Consider the following 17,674-nt stretch of genomic DNA (forward strand, 5'->3'; position numbering starts at 1 on the left):
GCGGTGGCCGCAGCGGTGGCCGCGGCGGCGCTGACGGCGGCGGTGGCCCGCAGGCCCGGCCTTCACCATCCTCATGCTGCTGGCCAGCCTCAACAGCTGCACCAACCCCTGGATCTACGCCGCCTTCAGCACCAGCCTGTCGCGCGCCATGGCCCGCCTGCTGTGCCCCTGCCGCCGCCCCCGCTGACCCCCCGGCCACCACCGCGGCCACCGCGGCCACCACGGCCACCATCACGGCCACCATGGCCACCACCGCAGCCCCCGCCCCGGCCACCATGGCCACCATCGCAGCCACCACGACAGCCACCATGGTCACCACGGCCACCGTGGCCACCACCACGGCCACCACAGCCACCACCATGGCCATCACCATGGTCACCACGGTCACCACGGCCACCACCGCAGCCACCGCCACGGCCACCATGGCCTCCACGACAGCCACCATGGCCACCACAACCACCACCACGGCCACCACGGCCACCACCATGGCCACCATGGCCACCATTGCAGCCACCACGACCACCACCACAGCCACCACAGCCACCACGGCCACCACCATGGCCACCACGGCCACCACCACGGCCACCACGACCACCACCGCAGTCACCATGGCCACCACAGCCACCACCACAGCCACCATGGCCACCACCGCAGCCACCACGGCCACCACCACAGCCACCACGACCACCACCACGGCCACCATGGCCACCACCATGGCCACCACGACCACCACCGCAGCCACCACGACCACCACCGCAGTCACCATGGCCACCACGGCCACCACCGCAGCCACCACGACCACCACAGCCACCACCATGGCCACCACGGCCACCACCACAGCCACCACGACCACCACCACGGCCACCACGGCCACCACCACAGCCACCACAACCACCACAGCCACCACCATGGCCACCATGGCCACCATTGCAGCCACCACGACCACCACCGCAGCCACCACGACCACCACGGCCACCACCATGGCCACCATGGCCACCATTGCAGCCACCACGACCACCACCGCAGCCACCACGACCACCACCACGGCCACCACAGCCACCACGGCCACCACCATGGCCACCACGGCCACCACCACGGCCACCACGACCACCACCGCAGCCACCACGACCACCACCACAGCCACCACGACCACCACCGCAGCCACCACGACCACCACAGCCACCACCATGGCCACCATGGCCACCACCATGGCCACCACGACCACCACCGCAGCCACCATGACCACCACAGCCACCACCATGGCCACCACGGCCACCACCGCAGCCACCACGACCACCACCGCAGTCACCATGGCCACCACAGCCACCACCACAGCCACCATGGCCACCACCGCAGCCACCACGACCACCACCACGGCCACCACGACCACCACAGCCACCACCATGGCCACCACGACCACCACCGCAGCCACCACGACCACCACCACGGCCACCATGGCCACCGCGGCCACCGGGGCCGCTCGCACGAGGGGGCGGGGCTTGCACGGGCCCGCATCGCACCAATAAACATGGCTCAACCCGTAGGCCTCTGCCCCTCGACCTTTGCCCTTTGCCCCCCTGACCTTTGCCCTTTGCCCCCTCCCCCGACGTTCCCCCTCGGCCCGGCGCCCTCCCGTTGCCATGGAGACGCGCTCCCCCCTCCCCTCTCCCAACCCGGGCCCCGCCCCATGCAAATGAGCACCCCCCGCGCGGCCAATCCGCCTGCGCCGGGGGCGGGGCTCCGTATGCAAACCGCGCCGCCGCTCTCCCCCCCCCCCCGCCTCCACCCGACGGCTGACGCGGCGCGAGGGGCGGGGCGGCGGGGGGAGAGCGGCGGCGGCGGGAGCCTATCAGCGCCCGCGCGGCGCGGCGGCGGCGGCCAATGGCGTAGCGGGTGCGAGGTGGTGGGAGGGGGAGGGGGGGAGGAGCGGGTGTTCTCGCGAGAGCGCGGCGCGGGGCGGTGCCGGCCTTGGCGCGCGCGCGCGCGGCTGCCGCGGTCCCCGTGTCCCCCCCCGGCTGCCGTAGCCGCCCCGTTTCCCGCCCTCCGGGCTCCCGTAGCGGCCCGGTTCCCCGCCGGCTCCCGCCGCCGCCATCATGGGCTTCCTCAAGCTCATCGAGATCGAGAACTTCAAGTCCTACAAGGGGCGGCAGATCATCGGGCCCTTCCGCCGCTTCACCGCCATCATCGGCCCCAACGGCTCCGGTGAGACCCCCGCCCTCCGCTATCCCGTGGTGCTTTGCGCCCGCTCCCAGGACGCTCCGCGTGCCCCGGCGGTGGCCCGGCTGCCCCCGCTATCCCACAATGCACCTGCAGCCTCGCCCTCTCGCCTCGGCCTTCCCAGGATGCACCGCGGGGCCCTTCGAGTGTCCCAGGATGCTCTGTGGGCCTGTTTGGGCATCCCAGGATGCACCGCGGGGTGCTGCGGGCATCCCATGATGCCCTGTGGGCCCCTTCGGCCTTCCCAGGATGCACTGCGGGGCCTTTCAGGTGTCCCATGATGCCTTGCGGGGCCCTTCGGCCTTCCCAGGATGCACCGCAGGGTGCTGCGGGCATCCCATGATGCCCTGTGGGCCCCTTCGGCCTTCCCAGGATGCACCGGGGAGCCTTTCAGGTGTCCCATGATGCTTTGTGGGGCCCTTCGGCCTTCCCAGGATGCACTGCGGGGCCTTTCAGGCGTCCCATGATGCCTTGCGGGGCCCTTCGGCCTTCCCAGGATGCACCGGGGAGCCTTTCAGGTGTCCCATGATGCCTTGCGGGGCCCTTTGGTCCTCCCAGGATGCACTGTGGGGCCTTTCAGGTGTCCCATGATGCCTTGCGGGGCCCTTTGGTCCTCCCAGGATGCACTGTGGGGCCTTTCAGGCATCCCATGATGCCTTGTGGGCCCCTTCGGCCTTCCCACGATGCACCGGGGAGCCTTTCAGGTGTCCCATGATGCCTTGCGGGGCCCTTCGGCCTTCCCAGGATGCACCGCGCTCTCGCTCGTCCCGCGGCGCAGGGGCCCGGCTGCCCCCTGCTCTCCCACAATGCCGTGCGCCGCCTCCCCCCCACCCCCCCCCTCACTTCCCGCAGGCAAGTCGAACCTGATGGACGCCATCAGCTTCGTGCTGGGCGAGAAGACGAGCAACCTGCGGGTGAAGACGCTGCGGGACCTGATCCACGGGGCGCCCGTGGGCAAGCCGGCCGCCAGCCGGGCCTTCGTCAGCATGGTGTACTCGGAGGAGGGCGCCGAGGACCGCACCTTCGCCCGCGTCATCGTGGGTGCGTGGGGGGCGCCGGGTGGGGGGGACGGACGGACGGACGGACGGACGCCGGGCCGCCCTCACCGCCGCCCGCCGCCGCCGCAGGCAGCTCCTCCGAGTACAAGATCAACAACCGGGTGGTGCAGCTGAGCGAGTACAGCGAGGAGCTGGAGAAGCTCGGCATCCTCATCAAGGCCAGGAACTTCCTCGTCTTCCAGGTGGGGGGTGGGGGGGGCAGGGGGTCCCGGCCGGGCTGGGGCGGGGGGGTCCCGGCGCTGACGCCCCGCCGCAGGGCGCCGTGGAGTCCATCGCCATGAAGAACCCCAAGGAGCGCACGGCGCTCTTCGAGGAGATCAGCCGCTCGGGGGAGCTGGCGCAGGAGTACGACAAGCGCAAGAAGGAGATGGTGAAGGCGGAGGAGGACACGCAGTTCAACTACCACCGCAAGAAGAACATCGCCGCCGAGCGCAAGGAGGCCAAGCAGGAGAAGGAGGAGGTGGGGCGGCGGCGGCGGGGTGGGGGGCGGCGGGGCGCGTCGCGCCGGCGGGGTCCCCACGGCCGTTTCTCGCCCCCGCCAGGCGGACCGGTACCAGCGGCTGAAGGACGAGGTGGTGCGGGCCCAGGTGCAGCTGCAGCTCTTCAAGCTCTACCACAACGAGGCCGAGATCGAGAAGCTCAACAAGGAGCTGGGCCTGAAGAACCGGGAGATCGACAAGGACAAGAAGCGCATGGACCGGGTGGAGGACGAGCTCAAGGACCGCAAGAAGGAGCTGGGCAAGATGATGCGGGAGCAGCAGCAGATCGAGAAGGAGATCAAGTAGGTGGCGGGGCCGGGAGGCGCCGGGGGCGAGCCCGGCCCCGGGGCCGCCCTCAGCCCGCCCTCGCCCCAAGGGAGAAGGACTCGGAGCTGAACCAGAAGCGGCCGCAGTACATCAAGGCCAAGGAGAACACGTCGCACAAGATCAAGAAGCTGGAGGCGGCCAAGAAGTCGCTGCAGAACGCGCAGAAGCAGTACAAGAAGCGCAAGGGCGACATGGACGAGCTGGAGAAGGAGATGCTCTCGGTGGAGAAGGCCCGGCAGGAGTTCGAGGAGCGCATGGAGGAGGAGAGCCAGAGCCAGGGCCGCGACCTCACGCTGGAGGAGAACCAGGTGGGGCCGGGGCCGGGGCCGGGCGGCTCGGGGCGCCGCCGGGGCCGCCGCTGAGCCGCCGCGCCGCCCCCCAGGTGAAGAAGTACCACCGGCTGAAGGAGGAGGCCAGCAAGCGGGCCGCCACGCTGGCCCAGGAGCTCGAGAAGTTCAACCGCGACCAGAAGGCCGACCAGGACCGGCTGGACCTGGAGGAGAGGAAGAAAGTGGAGACGGAGGTGAGTGGGGCTCCCCGGCCCCGCCGCGGGCGCTCCCGCCCCCCGCGGCCGCCCCTCACCCCCCTCCGCCCCAGGCCAAGATCAAGCAGAAGCTGCGGGAGATCGAGGAGAACCAGAAGCGCATCGAGAAGCTGGAGGAGTACATCGCCACCAGCAAGTGAGCGGTCGTCCCCGAGGCGTCTGCCTCCCCGCGTCCCCATCTCGGCGTCCCTGGGGTGGTCCCTGCGGTGTCCCCCGTCCCCCTGTCCCCGTCTGTGTGTCCTTGGAGCGGTCCCTGAGCTGTTCTTTGCCCTCCCGTCCCCATCTGTGTGCTCCTAGGGTGGTCCTTGAGGTGTCCCCCATCCCCCTGTCCCCATCTGTGTGCTCCTAGGGTGGTCCTTGAGGTGTCCCCCATTCCCCTGTCCCCATCTGTGTGCTCCTAGGGTGGTCCTTGAGGTGTCCCCCATCCCCCTGTCCCCATCTGTGTGCTCCTAGGGTGGTCCTTGAGGTGTCCCCCATCCCCCTGTCCCCATCTGTGCGCTCCTAGGGTGGTCCTTGAGGTGTCCCCCATCCCCCTGTCCCCATCTGTGTGCTCCTAGGGTGGTTCCTGAGGTGTCCCCCATCCCCCGTCCCCATCTCTGCGCTCCTAGGCTGGTCCTTGAGGTGTCCCCCATCCCCCTGTCCCCATCTGTGTGCTCCTAGGCTGGTCCTTGAGGTGTCCCCCGTCCCCGTGTCCCCATCTCTGTGCTCCTAGGGTGGTCCTTGAGGTGTCCCCCATCCCCCTGTCCCCATCTGTGTGCTCCTAGGGTGGTTCCTGAGGTGTCCCCCATTCCCCTGTCCCCATCTGTGTGCTCCTAGGATGGTTCCTGAGATGTCCCCCATCCCCCTGTCCCCATCTGTGTGCTCCTAGGGTGGTTCCTGAGGTGTCCCCCATCCCCCTGTCCCCATCTGTGTGCTCCTAGGATGGTTCCTGAGATGTCCCCCATCCCCCTGTCCCCATCTGTGTGCTCCTAGGGTGGTTCCTGAGGTGTCCCCTGTCCCCATCTCTGCGGTCTTGAGGTGTCCCCCGTCCCCGTGTCCCCAGCTCTGTGCTCCTGGGGAGGTCCTTGAGGCATCCCCCATCCCTGTGCCCCACACCTGTGCCCCCTAGGGCCGTCCCCGAGGTGTCCCTGCGCCCCCAGGGGGCTGCCCTAGGGCTCGGGTGCCCCCCGTGCCCGGGCAGCCCCCGAGGTGCCCCCCGCGCGCCCGCAGGCAGTCGCTGGAGGAGCAGAAGCGCCTGGAGGGCGAGCTGACGGAGGAGGTGGAGCTGGCCAAGCGCCGCATCGACGAGATCAACAAGGAGCTCAACCAGGTGATGGAGCAGCTGGGGGACGCCCGCATCGACCGCCAGGAGAGCAGCCGCCAGCAGCGCAAGGCCGAGATCATGGACAGCATCAAGCGCCTCTACCCCGGCTCCGTGGTGCGGCCGCGAGCCCCGGGGCTCCCCCGGCCCCGGAGCTTGCCCCCCAACCTGCCTGCCTGGCCCCCAAACGTGCCCCCCACCCCGGGCCCGCTGACCCCCCGCCGCCTCCCCCCAGTACGGGCGCCTCATCGACCTGTGCCAGCCCACGCAGAAGAAGTACCAGATCGCCGTGACCAAGGTGCTGGGCAAGAACATGGACGCCATCATCGTGGACTCGGAGAAGACGGGCCGCGACTGCATCCAGTACATCAAGGAGCAGCGGGGCGAGCCCGAGACCTTCCTGCCCCTCGACTACCTGGAGGTGGGACCCGGGCGCGCGGGGACCCTTGGAGACCCCCGGGGGGCTCTAGGGACGTTGGCGGCGGGGGGGGGAATCCCTCGGGGCTGAGGCTCTTCCTGGGGGCGTCGGGGCTCAGGGGGGCCCCGTTTCAGGGTCCTCCCGGGGCTGTGGGGAAGGGGGGGGCCGCGTTGAACCCCCGGGGCCGCAGGTGAAGCCCACGGACGAGAAGCTGCGGGAGCTGAAGGGGGCGAAGCTGGTGATCGACGTGATCCGCTACGAGCCGCCCCACATCAAGAAGGCGCTGCAGTACGCCTGCGGCAACGCCCTGGTGTGCGACAACGTGGAGGACGCCCGGCGCATCGCCTTCGGGGGCCACCAGCGCCACAAGGTGGGGGCTCCCCGGCCGCCCGGCCCCCTCGGGGGCCGCCGGCCCGGCCCCGGCCCCGGCCGCCGCTTCACCCTCTTCTCCCCGGCCGCAGACGGTGGCGCTGGACGGCACCCTCTTCCAGAAGTCGGGGGTGATCTCGGGGGGCGCCAGCGACCTCAAGGCCAAGGCCCGGCGCTGGGACGAGAAGGCCGTGGACAAGCTCAAGGAGAAGAAGGAGCGGCTGACCGAGGAGCTCAAGGTGGGGGACCGAGGAGCTCAAGGGGGGGCGGCGGCCTCGCCGAGCCCCAGCGCGGCCCTTCCTCCTCTCGGCCCCGAGGCTCCCCGCTCTGCCCGTCCCGCAGCCGTTGCCTTCGCCCGGAGCGCTGCCCCGACCGCGCAAAGTCGTCTTTTGCGTTTCACGGGCGTCCTGGCGCGTCTCCGAACCGGCCGCGCAGGCTCGCGGCCGAGCTTAAAGCCCCGCGTTTTCCCTGCGTGCAGGCGTTTTGGGGGCCGCGCGGATTCCAGGAACGCGCGTTTCCCCTCCGCGAGCGCTCCAGGGATCCTTTGGGCCCTCCCTGGGCGTCCAGGGGCCGGGCGGAAGCCGGAGCCGGGCCTTTCTTTTGTCCCAGGCGTCGCAGAGGCGTTAAAGACCCCGAACCCGCCTCTTTTTTGTCGCGCCGCGACCCCCCCGGGGCGGGCCGTTGCCCCCGGCCGGCCCCTCACCGCCTGCCCCCTTCCGGCCCGCAGGAGCAGATGAAGGCGAAGCGGAAGGAGGCCGAGCTGCGCCAGGTCCAGTCGCAGGCCCACGGCCTCCAGATGCGGCTCAAGTACTCGCAGAGCGACCTGGAGCAGACCAAGACCCGGCACCTCGCCCTCAACCTCCAGGTGCCGCCCGGGGCGCGCTGGGGGCTGCGCCAGCTGCGGGTAGCTGGGGCGGTTCCCGCGTTTTTTGGGGCGTAGACCCCCTCGAGTACGAGCGCCGAGCAGCTGTCGTAGGGAACGCGCGGTGGGGTTTCGGCGCTGTGCCGGGAGCTGTAACTCGCACAGGGTGCTGCGAGGATCCTGTAGGTTGCTGCAGGTGCTGTGGGGCCGTAGGGCCCGGGAGGGGCTCCGCACGGCGCCGGGGTGCCCACCGGAGGCGGGGGGGGGGGTCCCTGGCACGCGCCGACCCCCGTCTCGACCCCCTCTGGCAGGAAAAATCGAAGCTGGAGAGCGAATTGGCCAATTTTGGGCCCCGGATCAACGACATCAAGCGAATCATCCAGGGCCGGGAGCGGGAGATGAAGGACCTCAAGGAGAAGATGAACCAGGTGGGACGGGGGCTGGCGGGGTGGGGGGGGGTCGCCGCGGAGGCCGCGGCGTTCGAGGAGGGCCGGCGGGGGGCGGGGGGGGGCTGACGGCCGGCCGTGCCCCCCAGGTGGAGGACGAGGTCTTCGAGGAGTTCTGCCGCGAGATCGGCGTGAGGAACATCCGCGAGTTCGAGGAGGAGAAGGTCAAGCGGCAGAACGAGATCGCCAAGAAGAGGTGGGGCCGGGGGGGGGCCGGGCCGCCCTTGGGGGGGGGGGCCGGGGGGCGGCCCCGCTGAGCCCGCCGCTGTTGCGGCAGGCTGGAGTTCGAGAACCAGAAGACGCGCCTGGGCATCCAGCTGGACTTCGAGCGCAACCAGCTGCGGGAGGACCAGGAGAAGGTGCTCATGTGGGAGCAGGGCGTGCGCAAGGACGAGGCCGAGATCGAGAAGCTCAAGAAGGTGGGTGGGGCCGGGGGGCGGGGCCGGGGCGGGGCCGGGGAGGCGGGGCTAACCCCCGGCCACGCCCGCAGGAGGAGCAGCGGCACATGAAGATCATCGACGAGACGATGGCGCAGCTGCAGGACCTCAAGAACCAGCACCTGGCCAAGAAGTCGGAGGTGAACGACAAGAACCACGAGATGGACGAGATCCGCAAGAAGCTGGGCGGGGCCAACAAGTGAGGCGGGGCGGGGTGGGTGGGGCCTGGAGGGGCGGGGCCACAGGCTGAGCCCGCCCCCCCCGTCCCCCCCCGGCGGCTTTGGCAGGGAGATGACCCACCTGCAGAAGGAGGTGACGGCCATCGAGACGAAGCTGGAGCAGAAGCGCAGCGACCGCCACAACCTGCTGCAGGCCTGCAAGATGCAGGACATCAAGCTGCCCCTCTCCAAGGGCACCATGGACGACATCAGCCAGGAGGAGGTGGGGTCGGGGGGCCGCGGCGTGGGGTCGGGGGGTGCGATGTGGGGTCGGGGGGCCGCGGCGTGGGGTTGGGGGGCCCAGTGTGGGGTTGGGGGGCCGCGGCGTGGGAGAGGCCGCGGGGGAAGGCAGGGAGCGGGCTCGGGGGGTGCCCGCCGGGGACCGTGGGGCCCGGGGGTGCCCCCCGCCCCACCCCACCCCACGCCCCCCCACGCAGGGGGGCCCGGCCGGGGAGGAGCCGGTGAGCAGCTCGCAGCGCACCTCCAGCCTCTACGCCCGCGAGGCGCTCATCGAGATCGACTACAGCGACCTGCCCGAGGAGCTCAAGGTGCGCGGGCCCTTTAATGCAAGCCCCGCCCCCTCCCCGGAGGCTCCTCCCCCTCCCCTGAGGCTCCGCCCCTTCGCCTGAGGCTCCTCCCCCTTGCTTAACGCTCCACCCCCTCACATAACCCCCCTCTCCAGGGTGGGCGGTGGGGCTGTGGCCCCCAGCTCATTAGCATGGTAAGCCCCACCCCCTCAAGCCCCACCCCCTCAAGCCCCACCCCCTCGAGCCCCACCCCGGGGTGGCGTGAGGTCATAGCTCCACCCCCAAAGCCCCACCCTCCCTCCCCTTGAGCCCCGCCCTCCCTGCAAGACCCTGCCCTGGCTCTGCTGAGCCCCGCCCCCTCGCCTCCGAGGCCCCGCCCCCTGCCCCACCGAAGCCCCACCCCCTCCCAGGCCTGGCTGCTGAGGCCCCACCCCCTACCCTGCTCCAGCCCCCGCCCCCCCACCGGCCACACCCTCACGGGCTCCGCCCCCCACGGGCTCCCACCCCACCCCTGCTCCGCCCCCGCCCGCGGTGGCCCCGCCCCCTCGAGGCCTGGCCCCGCCCCCCAGGACGCGCAGGCGGAGGAGGAGATCCGGCAGGAGATGAACCAGCTGCAGCAGCGGCTGACGGAGCAGCAGAGCGTGCTGCAGCGCATCGCCGCCCCCAACATGAAGGCCATGGAGAAGCTGGAGAGCGTGCGCGACAAGTTCCAGGAGACGTCCGACGGTGCGCGCCGGGGGGGCCGCCCGGGTTCGGGGGGGGGGGGCCGCCCCCCGCCCGCCCCCCTGACTCCCCCCCCGCCCCGCAGAGTTCGAGGCGGCGCGCAAGCGGGCCAAGAAGGCCAAGCAGGCCTTCGAGCAGATGAAGAAGGAGCGCTTCGACCGCTTCAACGCCTGCTTCGAGTCCGTGGCCACCAACATCGACGAGATCTACAAGGCGCTGTCGCGCAACAGCAGCGCCCAGGTGCCCCCCGCGCTCGGCCCGGGCCCCTCGCGCGCCCCTTCCTGCCCCTCGCGCGCTCGGCCGGCCCGGGGACGCTCGCGCGCGGCCTTATGTGGGCCGCTCAGCCTGGCCTGGGCTGCTCCGCGGGCGCCCCCACGCCCCCGGGACCATCACGCACACGCTACTGCTCCTCGCACGTGGCCTCGCACGATTGCACGCGGCCTCGCACGCTCGCATGCAGCTTCGCACGCTCGCATGCAGCCTCGTGCGAGCCACTCAGCTTGGCCTGGGCTGCTCCGCGGGCGCCCCAACGCCCCCGGGACCATCACGCACACGCTACTGCTCCTCGCACGTGGCCTCGCACGCTCGCACGCGGCCTCGCACGCTCGCACGCGGCCTCGCACGATTGCACGTGGCCTCGCACAGTTGCATGCAGCCTCGCACGCTCGCATGCAGCCTCGTGCGAGCCACTCAGCTTGGCCTGGGCTGCTCCGCGGGCGCCCCAACAGCCCCAAGACCTTCACACGCGCACTACTGCTCCTCGCACGTGGCCTCGCACGATTGCACGCGGCCTCGCACGCTCGCATGCAGCTTCGCGCGCTCGCATGCAGCCTCGTGCGAGCCACTCAGCTTGGCCTGGGCTGCTCCGCGGGCGCCCCAACACCCCCGGGACCATCACGCACACGCTACTGCTCCTCGCACGTGGCCTCGCACGCTCGCACGTGGCCTCGCACGATTGCACACGGCCTCGCACGCTCGCATGCAGCTTCACACGCTCGCATGCAGCCTCGTGCGAGCCACTCAGCTTGGCCTGGGCTGCTCCGCGGGCGCCCCAACGCCCCCGGGACCATCACGCACACGCTACTGCTCCTCGCACGCGGCCTCGCACGATTGCACGCGGCCTCGCACGATTGCACGCGGCCTCGCACGATTGCACGCGGCCTCGCACGCTCGCATGCAACCTCGTGCGAGCCACTCAGCTTGGCCTGGGCTGCTCCGCGGGCGCCCCAACGCCCCCGGGACCATCACGCACACGCTACTGCTCCTCGCACGTGGCCTCGCACGCTCGCACGTGGCCTCGCACGATTGCACGTGGCCTCGCACAGTTGCATGCAGCTCCGCACGCTCGCGTGCAGCCTCGTGCGAGCCACTCAGCTTGGCCTGGGCTGCTCCGCGGGCGCCCCAACAGCCCCAAGACCTTCGCACGCCCACTACTGCTCCTCGCACGTGGCCTCGCACGATTGCATGCGGCCTCGCACAGTTGCATGCAGCTTCGCGCGCTCGCATGCAGCCTCGTGCGAGCCACTCAGCTTGGCCTGGGCTGCTCCGCGGGCGCCCTAATGCCCCCGGGAGCATCACACACACGCTACTGCTCCTCGCACGTGGCCTCGCACGATTGCACGCGGCCTCGCACAGTTGCACGCGGCCTCGCACACTCGCACGCGGCTTCATGCAGGCAGCTCAGCCCGGGCTGGGCTGCTCCGCGGGCGCCCCAACGCCCCCGGGCCCCTCGCACGCCCCCTGCCACCCCTCGCACGAGGGCTGACCCCCCCGCCGCCCCCCCAGGCCTTCCTGGGCCCCGAGAACCCCGAGGAGCCCTACCTGGACGGCATCAACTACAACTGCGTGGCCCCGGGCAAGCGCTTCCGGCCCATGGACAACCTCTCCGGCGGGGAGAAGACCGTGGCCGCCCTCGCCCTGCTCTTCGCCATCCACAGGTGGGGGCCGGACGCCGGGGCCCCCCCGGACGCCTGGGCTCCCTGGCTGGGTTGGGGGGGGGGGGTGGTTGGGGGCTCTCCCGGACGCCTGGGCTCTCGCTTCCTCCCCCAGCTATAAACCAGCCCCGTTTTTCGTCCTGGATGAGATCGACGCGGCGCTGGACAACACCAACATCGGCAAGGTGGGTGCTGGGCTGGGGGGGGGGGGTTGGGGTCTTGGGGGCGATTTTGGGTTAAGGGGGGGGAATTTGAGGTTCCTGGGGGCAGTTTGGGGCTCCTGGGGGGGGGTTCAGGTCTCTCTGGGGGTAGATTCAGGTTGCTGAGAGGGGATTTGGGGTCCCCAGGGGACTTTGGGGGCTCCCTGGGGGCAGTTTTGGGGTGCTAGGGGGGACTTTGGGGGCACCCTGGGGGCAGTTTTGGGGTCCTGGGGGGGTTCAGGTCTTTTTGGGGGTAGATTCAGGTTGTTGAGAGGGGATTTGGGGTCCCCAGGGGACTTTGGGGGCTCCCTGGGGGCAGTTTTGGGGTCCTAGGGGGGACTTTGGGGGCTCCCTGGGGGCAGTTTTGGGGTCCTAGGGGGGATCTGTGGCCTCCAGGGGACTTTGGGAGCTCCCTGGGGGCAGTTTTGGGGTCCTGGGGGGGATTTGGGGTCCCCAGGGGACTTTGGGGTCCCCAGGGGACTTTGGGAGCTCCCTGGGGGCAGTTTTGGGGTCCTGGGGGGCATCTGTGGCCTCTAGGGGACTTTGGGGGCTCCCTGGGGGCAGTTTTGGGGGGGTCAGGTCTCCCTTGGGGCAGTTTGGGGGCCCTGGGGGGGGTCTCCGGTTGACCATGGGCTCCCCAGGGTGCTCTGGGGTCCCTAGGGAGCAATCTGGGGGTTCCCGGGAGGGTTTTTGGGTGCCCCTAGAGTGAGAGTTTGGGGTCCCGGATGCATTTTGGTGTCCTGGGGGGGGGCTTAGGGGTCCCTTGAGGCAGCTCTGGGCACGGCGTTGGCGTCCCCGCGTGGCGTTTTGAGGTCCCCAGCTGCTGGGTGTAGCGTGGGGGTCCCCAGGAGGGGTTTGGGGGTCCCCGGGGGCAGTTTGGGGGCTTCAGAGGGTAGTTTGGGGGTTTCCAGGAGTGATTTGGGGATCCCCCGGGGTGGTTTTGGGTCCCCAGGAGTAGTTTTGGGGTCCCCGGGGGCGGTTTGGGGGGTCCCTGTGGGCGGTTTGGGGGTTTCCAGGGTGTTTTGGGGTCCCCGGGGGTGGTTTGGGGTCCCTGGGGGCGGTATGGGGGTTTCCAGGGTGTTTTGGGTTCCCTAGAGGTGGTTTTGGGGGGTCCCCGGGGTGGTTTGGGGGGTCCCCGTGGGCGGTTTGGGGTCCCCGGGGGCAGTTTGGGGGTCCCCGTGGGCAGTTTGGGGTCCCTGGGGGTGGTTTGGGGGTTTCCAGGGTGTTTTGGGGTCCCTGGGGGCAGTTTGGGGGTTCCCAGGGTGTTTTGTGGTCCCCGGGGGCAGTTTGTGGTCCCCGGGGGCGGTTTGGGGGTTTCCAGGGTGTTTTGGGGTCCCCGTGGGTGGTTTGGGGGGTCCCCAGGGGCAGTTTGGGGTCCCCGGGGGAGGTTTGGGGGGTTTCCAGGAGTGTTTTGGGGTCCCCGGGGGCGGTTTGGGGGTCCCCGGGGGCGGTTTGGGGTCCCCGGGGGCGGTTTGGGGGTTTCCAGGGTGTTTTGGGGTCCCTGTGGGCGGTTTGGGGGGTCCCCGGGGGCGGTTTGGGGTCCCCGGGGGCAGTTTGGGGGTTTCCAGGGTGTTTTGGGGTCCCCGGGGGCGGTTTGGGGGGTCCCCGGGGGCGGTTTGGGGTCCCCGGGGGCGGTTTGGGGTCCCCGTGGGCGGTTTGGGGGGTCCCCGGGGGCGGTTTGGGGTCCCCGGGGGCGGTTTGGGGGTTTCCAGGGTGTTTTGGGGTCCCCGGGGGTGGTTTGGGGGATCCCCGGGGGCAGTTTGGGGGGTCCCCGGGGGCGGTTTGGGGGTTTCCAGGGTGTTTTGGGGTCCCCGGGGGCGGTTTGGGGTCCCCGGGGGCGGTTTGGGGGTTTCCAGGGTGTTTTGGGGTCCCCGTGGGCGGTTTGGGGGGTCCCCGGGGGCGGTTTGGGGGTTTCCAGGGTGTTTTGGGGTCCCCGTGGGCGGTTTGGGGGGTCCCCGTGGGCGGTTTGGGGTCCCTGGGGGTGGTTTGGGGGTTCCCAGGGTGTTTTGGGGTCCCCGGGGGCGGTTTGGGGTCCCCGTGGGCGGTTTGGGGGTTTCCAGGGTGTTTTGGGGTCCCCGGGGGCGGTTTGAGGGGTCCCCGTGGGCGGTTTGGGGTCCCTGGGGGCGGTTTGGCGGTTTCCAGGGCGGTTTGGGGTCCCCGGGGGCGGTTTGGGGTCCCCGGGGGTGGTTTGGGGGTTTCCAGGGTGTTTTGGGGTCCCCGTGGGCGGTTTGGGGGGTCCCCAGGGGCGGTTTGGGGTCCCCGGGGGCGGTTTGGGGTTTTCCAGGGTGTTTTGGGGTCCCCGGGGGCGGTTTGGGGTCCCCGGGGGCGGTTTGGGGGGTCCCCGGGGGCGGTTTGGGGGCCAAGCCCGGGGCGCTGACCCCCCACCCCCCCGCAGGTGGCCAACTACATCAAGGAGCAGTCGGCCGCCAACTTCCAGGCCATCGTCATCTCCCTCAAGGAGGAGTTCTACACCAAGGCGCAGAGCCTCATCGGCGTCTACCCCGAGGTGGGTAAATACCCCCCTCTGCCGGGTAAATACCCCCCCGGCCGGGGAAACACCCGCTGCGCGGGGCGGCACCCCGGGGGCTCACAGCCCCAACCGGGTAAACGCCTCCAAGGAGGCTTTAAACGCCTGGGGAGGGGGGGTTAATGCACCAGGGGTAAATACCCTAGGGGGGTAAATACCCGGGGAGGTGGGTGAATACCCCGGGGGGGGGGTGCTGGCGATTTACCCCCGCCCGCCCCCCCCCAGCAAGGCGACTGCGTCATCAGCAAGGTGCTGACCTTCGACCTCACCAAGTACCCCGACGCCAACCCCAACCCCAACGAGCAGTGACCCGGACGCCGGGGTCCCGCTCCCCCGTGTGCCCCCCCCCCCGGCCCCCCCCGGATCATGTTGCCGCGGCAGCGGGGGAGCGGGCGAGGCCCCCCCCCCACCCCCCCCCCGGGACCCGTTTTACTGTCGTTTCTGTGCTGTTCGGTGACGAGACAATAAAGGATTTTGATTCCCCCCTACGGCGACTCGAGTGTTCGGGGGGGGGGGGCGGGGGGGCTTCCCCTTCCCTCGGGGCCTTATAGGGGTGTACGGACCTCCCTGGCCCTATAGGGGCTGCATGGGCCCCCACGGGGCCCTATGGGGCTGTAGGACCCCCCTCAGGCTCTATAGGGGCTGCATGGACCCCCACGGGGCCCTATGGGGCTGTATGGACCCCCCTCAGGCTCTACAGGAGCTGCATGGACCCCCACGGGGCCCTATGGGGCTGTATGGACCCCCCCTCAGGCTCTATAGGGGCTCTATGGACCCCTATGGGGCTGTATGGACCCCCCTCAGGCTCTATAGGGGCTCTGTGGACCCCCACGGGGCCCTATGAGCCTGTATGGACCCCCCTCAGGCTCTATAGGGGCTCTATGGACCCCTATGGGGCTGTATGGACCCCCCTCAGGCTCTATAGAGGCTGCATGGACCCCCACGGGGCCCTATGAGGCTGTATGGACCCCCATCAGGCTCTATAGGGGCTCTGTGGACCCCTATGGGGCTGTAGGGACCCTCCTCAGGCTCTATAGGGGCTCTATGGACCCCCATGGGGCCCTACAGGGGCCATAGTGACCCCCTCAGGCTCTATAGAGGGCATAGGGATCCCTGTGGGGCCTTACAGGACTGTACCAACACCCAGGCTATAACTATAGGACCATATAGACGTGGGGGGGGGGGCTACAGGGGTTATGCCAATGCTCGTGGGGCTATAGAGCCCCCTCAGGCTATACAGGAGGGCCATATGGACCCCCATGGGGTCCTACGTGGGTCCTAGTGACCCCTTGGCACCATAGGGGCTGTACGGACCTGGGGGGGGGGGCTGCAGCGCAGGCCTATAGCCCCACAGGCTATAGGGGGGCTGTAGAGATCCCTGTGGGGCTTTATAGGAGCCATAGAGCCCCGCACCAGGGATGTATAGAGGTGGGGGGGCTGTATGAGAGCTGTAGGGGGATGTGAGGGGGCTGTACACGGGCTATAGGCCTCCCTGGGGCCATATGGAGGGGCTGTATGAGGGGTGTATGGAGGTGGGGGGGCCCTACAGGGGCTATAGGGCCTCCTGAGGCCATGTGGGGGGAGTGTATGGAGGTGGGGGGCCATATAGGGACCATAGGGCCTCCCCCGGGGCTGTATGGGGGGTGTACAGAGGTGGGAGGGCTGTATAGGGGCTATAGATCCCTGCCAGAACCATATGGGGAGGGGGTGTATGGAGGTGGGGGGGCCGTATAGGGTTACAGGGCCCCCCCCAGGGCCACGTGGTGGGGGCCGTATAGGGGCTATAGGGCCTCCTGGAGCCACGTGGGGGGGGTGTATGGAGGTGGGGGCCATATAGGGGCTGTAGGGCCCCCCCAGGGCTGTATGGGGGGGGTGTGGAGGTGAGGGGGCCGTATAGGTGCTATAGATCCCCCCCGGAGCCATGTGAGGGAGGTGTATGGAGATGGGGAGGCCGTATAGGGGTTACAGGGCCCCCCAGGGTCACGTGGGGGGGCCGTATGGGGGCTATAGGTCCCCCCCAGGGCCACGTGGGGGAGTGTGTGGAGGTGAAGGGGGCCATATAGGGGCTATAGGGCTCCCCAGGGCCACGTGGGGGGCCGTATAGGGGCTATAGGGCCCCCCAGGGCACTTGGGGGAGTGTGCGGAGGTGAAGGGGGCCATATAGGGGCTATAGGGCCTCCCAGGGCCACATGGGTGGGGGCCATATATGGGCTATAGGGCCTCCTGGAGCCACATGGGGGGTGTATGGAGGTGAAGGGGCCATATAGGGGCTATAGGGCCTCCCGGGGCCACATGGGTGGGGGCCATATAGGGGCTATAGGGCCCCCTGGGGCTGTATGGGGGGGGGTGTGTGGAGGTGGAGGAGCCATATAGGGGCTATAGGGCCTCCTGGAGCCACAAGGGGGGTGTATGGAGGTGAAGGGGCCATATAGGGGCTATAGGGCCCCCCGGGCCAGGTGGGGGGGGCCGTATAGGGGGCTATAGGCCCCCCCCGGGGCCACGTGGGGGGGTAATATGGGGGCTACAGGCCCCCCACACGGTGTGGGGGGGGGACCAGGGGGACATAGGGTCCATAGGGGCCGCCCCCCCCCCCCGCGCGGCCCCCCCCCCCCCCGCCCTCCCGGTGCGGCGCGCGCCCCCCAATCAGCGCGCGGCTCTTTGCGGCCCGTCGCCATGGCGACGCCGCGGGGCCGCTCCGCCGCGGGCGGGGGCGGCGCGCGGGGGGGGGGGGGGCGGGGAGAGAGCGCGGCGGGGGGGGGGGGAGGACAACGCGCCCCCCCCTCCCCGTTAATTAATCCCGTTAATTAACCCCTCACACACACACACACCCGGACGCCTGGGTCCCCCCCCCCAACCCCCCCCCCGCGTCGGGGAGGGGGGGGGCGGTGGCGCAGCGCGCGGGGCGGGGGGGGGAGGGGCCGCGCCCGGACGCCGGGGCCCCCTCGAGGCCCCGCCCCCCCGGCGGCCCCGCCCCGCCCCCGCCCCCGCCCCGGCTTCGCCTCCTCCCTCCCTCCGAGCTCCGCGCCCGGATCGGGCCCCCCCCCCCCGCGGCGACCCCCCCCTCAACTCCGAGCCGCCCCCCCACCCC

The 17,674-nt window shown here is 70.4% G+C and overlaps 1 protein-coding gene across 1 annotated transcript; it reads left to right on the forward strand.

Moving 5' to 3' along the window:
• Positions 1-1,906: 1,906 nt before the first annotated feature.
• On the forward strand, positions 1,907-15,075 carry SMC1A (structural maintenance of chromosomes 1A). Its single transcript, XM_068924083.1, has 25 exons — positions 1,907-2,202; positions 3,070-3,258; positions 3,345-3,457; positions 3,532-3,735; positions 3,818-4,056; positions 4,131-4,389; positions 4,464-4,604; positions 4,679-4,761; positions 5,835-6,042; positions 6,161-6,346; positions 6,534-6,713; positions 6,805-6,951; positions 7,440-7,577; positions 7,886-8,002; positions 8,110-8,216; positions 8,298-8,439; positions 8,511-8,656; positions 8,745-8,898; positions 9,113-9,223; positions 9,772-9,928; positions 10,011-10,165; positions 11,711-11,862; positions 11,975-12,044; positions 14,455-14,565; positions 14,812-15,075. Exons 1-25 carry the CDS (start codon positions 2,094-2,096, stop codon positions 14,893-14,895), a joined length of 3,702 nt encoding a protein of 1,233 aa, XP_068780184.1. The 5' UTR covers positions 1,907-2,093; the 3' UTR covers positions 14,896-15,075.
• The last annotated feature ends 2,599 nt before the right edge of the window (positions 15,076-17,674 follow it).

Source organism: Struthio camelus, chromosome 38, assembly GCF_040807025.1.
Source record: "Struthio camelus isolate bStrCam1 chromosome 38, bStrCam1.hap1, whole genome shotgun sequence".
In the NCBI taxonomy this organism is placed as follows: Eukaryota; Metazoa; Chordata; class Aves; order Struthioniformes; family Struthionidae; genus Struthio; species Struthio camelus.

What these genes read in the sequence shown, in the direction of transcription:
- SMC1A (XM_068924083.1), top strand. Translation starts at nt 2,094, where the DNA reads ATGGGCTTCCTCAAGCTCATCGAGATCGAGAACTTCAAGTCCTACAAG. An exon ending in CCAAGCAGGAGAAGGAGGAG is followed by an intron (nt 3,736 to 3,817) that starts GTGGGGCGGCGG and finishes CGCCCCCGCCAG; the next exon opens with GCGGACCGGTACCAGCGGCT. An exon ending in AACGAGATCGCCAAGAAGAG is followed by an intron (nt 8,217 to 8,297) that starts GTGGGGCCGGGG and finishes CTGTTGCGGCAG; the next exon opens with GCTGGAGTTCGAGAACCAGA.